The 5,694-nt window shown below is 34.9% G+C and overlaps 1 protein-coding gene across 4 annotated transcripts; it reads right to left on the bottom strand.

Moving 5' to 3' along the window:
- Positions 1-923: 923 nt before the first annotated feature.
- LOC128515076 (gap junction Cx32.2 protein-like) lies at positions 924-3,700 on the bottom strand. 4 transcript variants are annotated; one of them, XM_053489097.1, is made up of 3 exons: positions 3,523-3,700; positions 2,537-2,694; positions 924-1,795 (listed from the first exon to the last, which is right to left on the bottom strand). In XM_053489097.1, the coding sequence occupies exon 3, from the start codon at positions 1,771-1,773 to the stop codon at positions 1,051-1,053; it is 723 nt and encodes a 240-aa protein (XP_053345072.1). In that variant the 5' UTR covers positions 1,774-1,795; positions 2,537-2,694; positions 3,523-3,700; the 3' UTR covers positions 924-1,050. The 4 variants fall into 4 exon arrangements, with proteins under 4 accessions (XP_053345072.1, XP_053345071.1, XP_053345073.1 ...); XM_053489096.1 differs by having other exon boundaries at positions 3,536-3,700; XM_053489098.1 differs by lacking the exon at positions 2,537-2,694.
- Between the last annotated feature and the right edge of the window lie 1,994 nt (positions 3,701-5,694).

Here is a 5,694-nt window from a genome sequence, read left to right as displayed (position 1 = left end):
ATTGAAAACAAGAGGTATGCTGTTAAAGAAAAGCTCGTGAGGTCACAGCAAAATATTCTTTTAATGGACAATAAAGCATAACAAAGGAACCAAGAGGTAAGGAAAACGATTGGATGATAAATAATTTTTTCGAGGGTGATATGACTGATTAAAGACACGGGTCAAAACCGACCCGTAAACATAAGAGATAGTAGCAGGAAGCTAACATAAGAGGATTAAATGACTACGCTTAAACACATAAATAAATGTTTATAATGTCATATTTTGATATCTGACTCTGATGTGGATGAGCTCAGCGATTCTGGTGCTAATGTGCTGTTGTGGATGTGGGCTACGATGACATCACATGTCACCATCATGTTCCACAAACGTTCAACATACTCTATTTAATGGACATTTCTTAAGAAATAATGGAAACTCAAATTATTCGTTTCACAGCCCAAAAAAATAAATGCATAAAAATAATTAACACAAAATATTAAGTAAAAATAAAACAAATTAACCTGCACTTTACCTTTAAAAAAAGTAATAATAAATCCCGACACATAAGTGTCGTGTGTGCGCTTTGTGTGAGAGGTTAAGGTTATTTTTAACCCCTCTAATGAGACTTGATTTTGCTTTATGCGCGCACATGCATACAGACACAAAATAAAATGTGTTTTACGCACACACACGTTGTCACAGTAGGTCACAGCAGGGGAGACGATTACCCACAATTCTGGAGCACAAGAGAGAGAAAAAACGTTGGGTCATTTATGTTCACGTGACGCTCGGCCTCAAAACAAGAAGCGCATGCGTGATAATAAATTATAAAATTTATTATAAATCTTTGCTCGTCTTGCGGAACCAATAATTTTGCAAATAATAAAAGTTTAAGCACTTGCCCAGACATTCTATTATAATTATTTTTTTTATTATCACAAGATTTAAATCTACAAAGCTACAACCAATTTCTACATTTTCTATGGTATATCCAATTAGAAGTTCATTAATGGGTAGTTAAGGTGTTGTTTGGATTAGATCAGAATTTATTAAATTAGATGAGATTAATTAGATTAGTTTGCAGGATGAATGCAAACTTGCAGGATTTTCTGTATTATTCCCAGAGCAACATCTTGCTCTACTGCACATCAGGTAAACAGCCTCAATCACATTGAGAAGCAGGGACACACACGCCACCGCTAGCATTAAGACATTAAAAATGTTCTTTTCTGTTGGACGTGACATGTAGCATTCAACACTGTTGGGACACGGACTTGAATTACAAGTAAACATATGTCCCATGAAGAAGTCATATAGGTAGTACTGTCCGATGATGAAAGCAAGTTCTAAGATGATCTTGAAGAACAGATGTGTAAGATAGCTGATAAACAGGTTGCACTCAACACGACCCTCATCTGGGTTGTTGGAGATGTTTGTCACTTGGTTGTCATGCTGGTGTCTTACTCTCTCTCTCACTTTGTTCTTCTGGTGAACGACATGGAGGACATGGCACAGGTACAGTATTGTTGGCATGGATACAAAGATTACCTGAACGATCCAAAAGCGGATCTGGGAGATGGGAAATTTTAGGTCATAGCAGACATTCTCACAACCTGGTTGTCGTGTATTGCACTCAAGACTTGACCGCTCATCTTCCCATACAATTGCAGCTGCTGTGCCCAGAATCAGGATCCTGAATATAAACAGGGCTCTTATCCAGATCTTACCAATGACTGTGGAATTGGACTGCACCTTGTCCAACACCATGAAAAGAAAGCCCCAGTCTTGCATTTTCTTAAGTAGTCAGACTTTCCTACATAAGGAAATAAAAAGAAAATAATCTCTCTCTCAAACACCTGCTCACAATATTTACCTTAAATCATTATTTTAACTGTTTATTATCACAGGAAAATTCATAGACAGTCAAAAATAAATTTTTTAAATATGATAAAATTAGGTTTCTTTGGCTCTGGTGATATAATATGCCATGGTATATGAACAATCCTTGTAATGTTAATGTACCTGTACCTTTAACATGATTATTTATTTAATATAGCTATAACTATGATTAGTTAATTGTAAAATTGTGATTATTATTATTAATAATAATTATCACCTTCATCATCATCATCGTTGTTGTTAATATTATTATTATTATTATTATTATTATTATTATTATTATAATTATTGTTGTTTATTTCTATTATTTGTTTAATTATTTTAGTTAACAAAACATGTACCCAGTTGAAAACCTTAAGTTGACTCAACTTGTCTCTAATTTAAATATTTAAGTCACCTCAAGTAGTATTTGCTCAATTAATTATATTTTGCCTAAAGTTGACTTAGCCTAACTTTTTATTTAAATAAAACAGTAAGCTGTCTCCCATTGTAGCCCATGGATGTACTGTAGTTGGTTCAAGAGACTGAAAACAAGTTGACTTAACAATACCCAAACATTTAAAAACACGCAAACATTACTCAAAATGCAAAAAAACAAAATGCAAAGTTTAAAATGATGGTAACATTTGCGCAATTAGTTTTCTATCCTTCTAACCTTTGCATGTTGCATTTTTCATGTCACTGTGTGGGTTAATTAACCTCGTTAGTGCCCTGATTCTAGTGTGTGAGTGAGTCAGGGGACTAACTGGGAAGGTCTCTATCAGAAGTATGAGATGGGGAGGGAGGGGACTAGTGGACATCACCTCAGGTCGACTGCAGGGGAAACGGGAAAAAGCACACAGCTTACTTAATACAGCAATGCAATAAGTAAAATCACTGACACTACAAAATGCCACTAGATATCACCACAGATCATTCAGAACACTGTGAATATATACAGTACTGGACAGATTCACAGGCATAGTTCACTTTTCTGTTTTGTGAGAAACCGTTCAGAATAATATATAACCAGTTTACACACCATGAGGGGAAATGGATTAGTAGTGACTCTAAATTAGGGGTGTGTCACCTCCAATGTCATCAAATAAACAAACAAAATAAATAAATAAATAATATATAAACCAAAAGATGGGAAAACTAGAAGTATGTGGCTGTTATCACTTTGAAACTTATTGTTCATAGTAAAATAGGTGTGTATCATTAGCTTACATTACATCGGATATAACTTCATATTACATTTTATAATATTACCACAGTTAAGGCAAAAACTAATAGATAAACTGTAAATATTTTACCTACATAACTTAATGTAAACCGTCTGAGTAGAAAATAATATTAGCTATTTTATTTATAATAACACACACACGTTGTACAACTTTTACAAATACCTCACAGGGCCAAACAGTTTATATACATATACAATACAATGAGGGGAAAAATATATACGTGGAGTGTTCAGGTCAAACCGGGACTTGTGGTGAAATTTCTCATGAATAAAGGCGTAAAATAACTAACCCTCACCCTCCCTTTGCCCCCTCCCCTCCCTCCCCCGGGGGGTGGTATAAAGTTTTTAAACAATATATAAATGACTCTCCGAACCCATAAACTATGAAGGGTGCTAAATAGAAATGTTCAATGTACCTTATCGATTTACCTTATCGATGACTCTGGCTGTGTTTCGTTCCACAGTGTACTTCACAGGGCGCTCCCTACTCCTTGCTCCGTATGCAGGGAATATCGGTTTAGGGAACTTCCCCTTATCGGAACAGCCTGTGACGTCACCAGCGCGGACGTGCCTTTCTCCGTTCGTTACCATGGTAACATGAGCACCTCGGTTACCTGTTGCTGCTGATGTGGAGATTTTACACTACGGAAATGAAATATTGATAAAATTTATAAAAAAACAAAAACCGATTATTATAAAACATAGGCCTACTGTACACTATCGGAATGTGTATAACTCGTGAATAAATAGTTTGATTAATTCACAACATTTATAGAGAAATTATTATTGTGGAGTTTTCTTGTACAGATTACTGTACAGATAACATGGCTGAAAAACCCTGTGTTAACTTATCTTTGGCGATAATGTTAATTTCTTACACTAGGGGGAGCCAAACAGTTAAGATTTATCAAACAACAGGCACTTGTAAAATGTAATGAAGGTGATAAATGAAGATCTCTGGTGAGGAATTCGAAATTCCTATTTAGTCTATAGATTGTTTCCATGCCATATGTGTTCATTCTGGCATGAATCATTTATATTTTATTTACTCATCAGTTTTAAAGTGGATCCAGAGTGTCAGAAATGCTGGCCACAAATCAGGAATGCTGAACAGGACAGCTAACCACTCCAAGCAGATACACATGTCATTCATGGCCAAATTATTAATAAGTGACATGTCTACGTTTAAGTGCTTTAAAGGCTTATTGAGCTTTCGTTCTTAACTTAAAACTGCCAGCGTGATGTACTCAGGCATTCAGTTTGCCATTTACGGAGGTGACCTTTCTATCTAATTGCCGGTTCATATGTTGCCTCTAGAACACATGGAGGCTCCAACTGTAGGTGATTAACTTATCTTTTAATGTCTCAGAGGAAGACGCTGAATAAAAGTGGCCAGCAGGGCTCGGGTGTCAAGAGTTTGAAACACTTTCCCTGTTGCCTTCAGAATAGTAAGGGAGACATCTCGTTTCAAAGAGAGTCACAAGTAGCTTTAAAAGTGCTAAGAAATGTCAAAACGTAAAATAAACATAAATATAAACTAATGTTTTTTTTACTTTTCTTAACTTTTTCCCAGTAAATATCTTTAGTAGTGCCATAGTGGGAGATTTTTAGTTTTAGATTTTGTTCTAAAGTTCACTAGGTAGGGCATTGGTGGCTCCGTGGAAGGTTTCTCGCTTGCCATGTGGAAGACCCGGTTTGATTCCCAGCCAATGCCAATACCCCAGAATGCTGTGCTGGTTACAGTCTATGAAGTTATATATTTTAAATAACATTAGAGCTAATAATGGAACTGGCTTAAATACAAGTTAAAAAAACAGGGACAGTATTATGGTTACTGTATATTCATGCCACAATCCTGAGCACACAGTGTTGACATTCCTACAATATTTGTAACAGCTTATTTTTTTAGCAGTAAATTAAAAATGCTACTCTTCATTTTCGTTAATTATTTTAATTGTTTATTACCACAGGGATATTTAATAGACAGTCAAAATATTTAAATATCTTAAAATATGATGGATATAATGATCTGTGCATTACGTTATAAATACAAATTATAGCAATATTCATAGTTCATTTGTAAAGTGTTACCAGACTGCATTATATGCAGTGATTATAACACATTATATGATTTTTATTAAGAATTATTAATAGTGTTACGGCCTTAATGTAGGTCTAGGGTAGACAGCAACCCAACATTGTGTTTAAAGTACCCGTCGTTATGCTTTAAAATGTCCCCCTGCCACGGATTGCCCCCTCAAATATACATATCTCTTTTAAATATCATATTAAAACATAAATTCATAGGTTTATAGTTTACAAATTACAAATTACAACAAACAAAATTTGTGATAAATAAAAGTCTTAGTTTTGTATTACATGACAAACCCCTGCAAAATAAATGTGCCTTAAAAAATGAAAAATGCTAAATTGAAAATGCTGTGTAGAAATAAGTCAATATAACGTAAGGTGGAACGTACTGATGTTGTTATGGGGGAAACAGACTCAGACAATGATCGTGTTAAACAAAACCCGAACGGGTAGTTTATTGACAGATAGTGGTATACTAAAATCACTGAAGATAGGAA

This window comes from Clarias gariepinus, chromosome 27 (assembly GCF_024256425.1).
Source record: "Clarias gariepinus isolate MV-2021 ecotype Netherlands chromosome 27, CGAR_prim_01v2, whole genome shotgun sequence".
Taxonomy (NCBI): domain Eukaryota; kingdom Metazoa; phylum Chordata; class Actinopteri; order Siluriformes; family Clariidae; genus Clarias; species Clarias gariepinus.
The sequence above is the reverse complement of the archived record's forward strand: the minus strand, read 5'-3'. Positions and strand labels throughout refer to the sequence as shown.

Excerpts from the sequence above, each read along its gene's own strand:
- LOC128515076 (XM_053489097.1), bottom strand. The coding sequence starts at position 1,773 with ATGCAAGACTGGGGCTTTCTTTTCATGGTGTTGGACAAGGTGCAGTCC.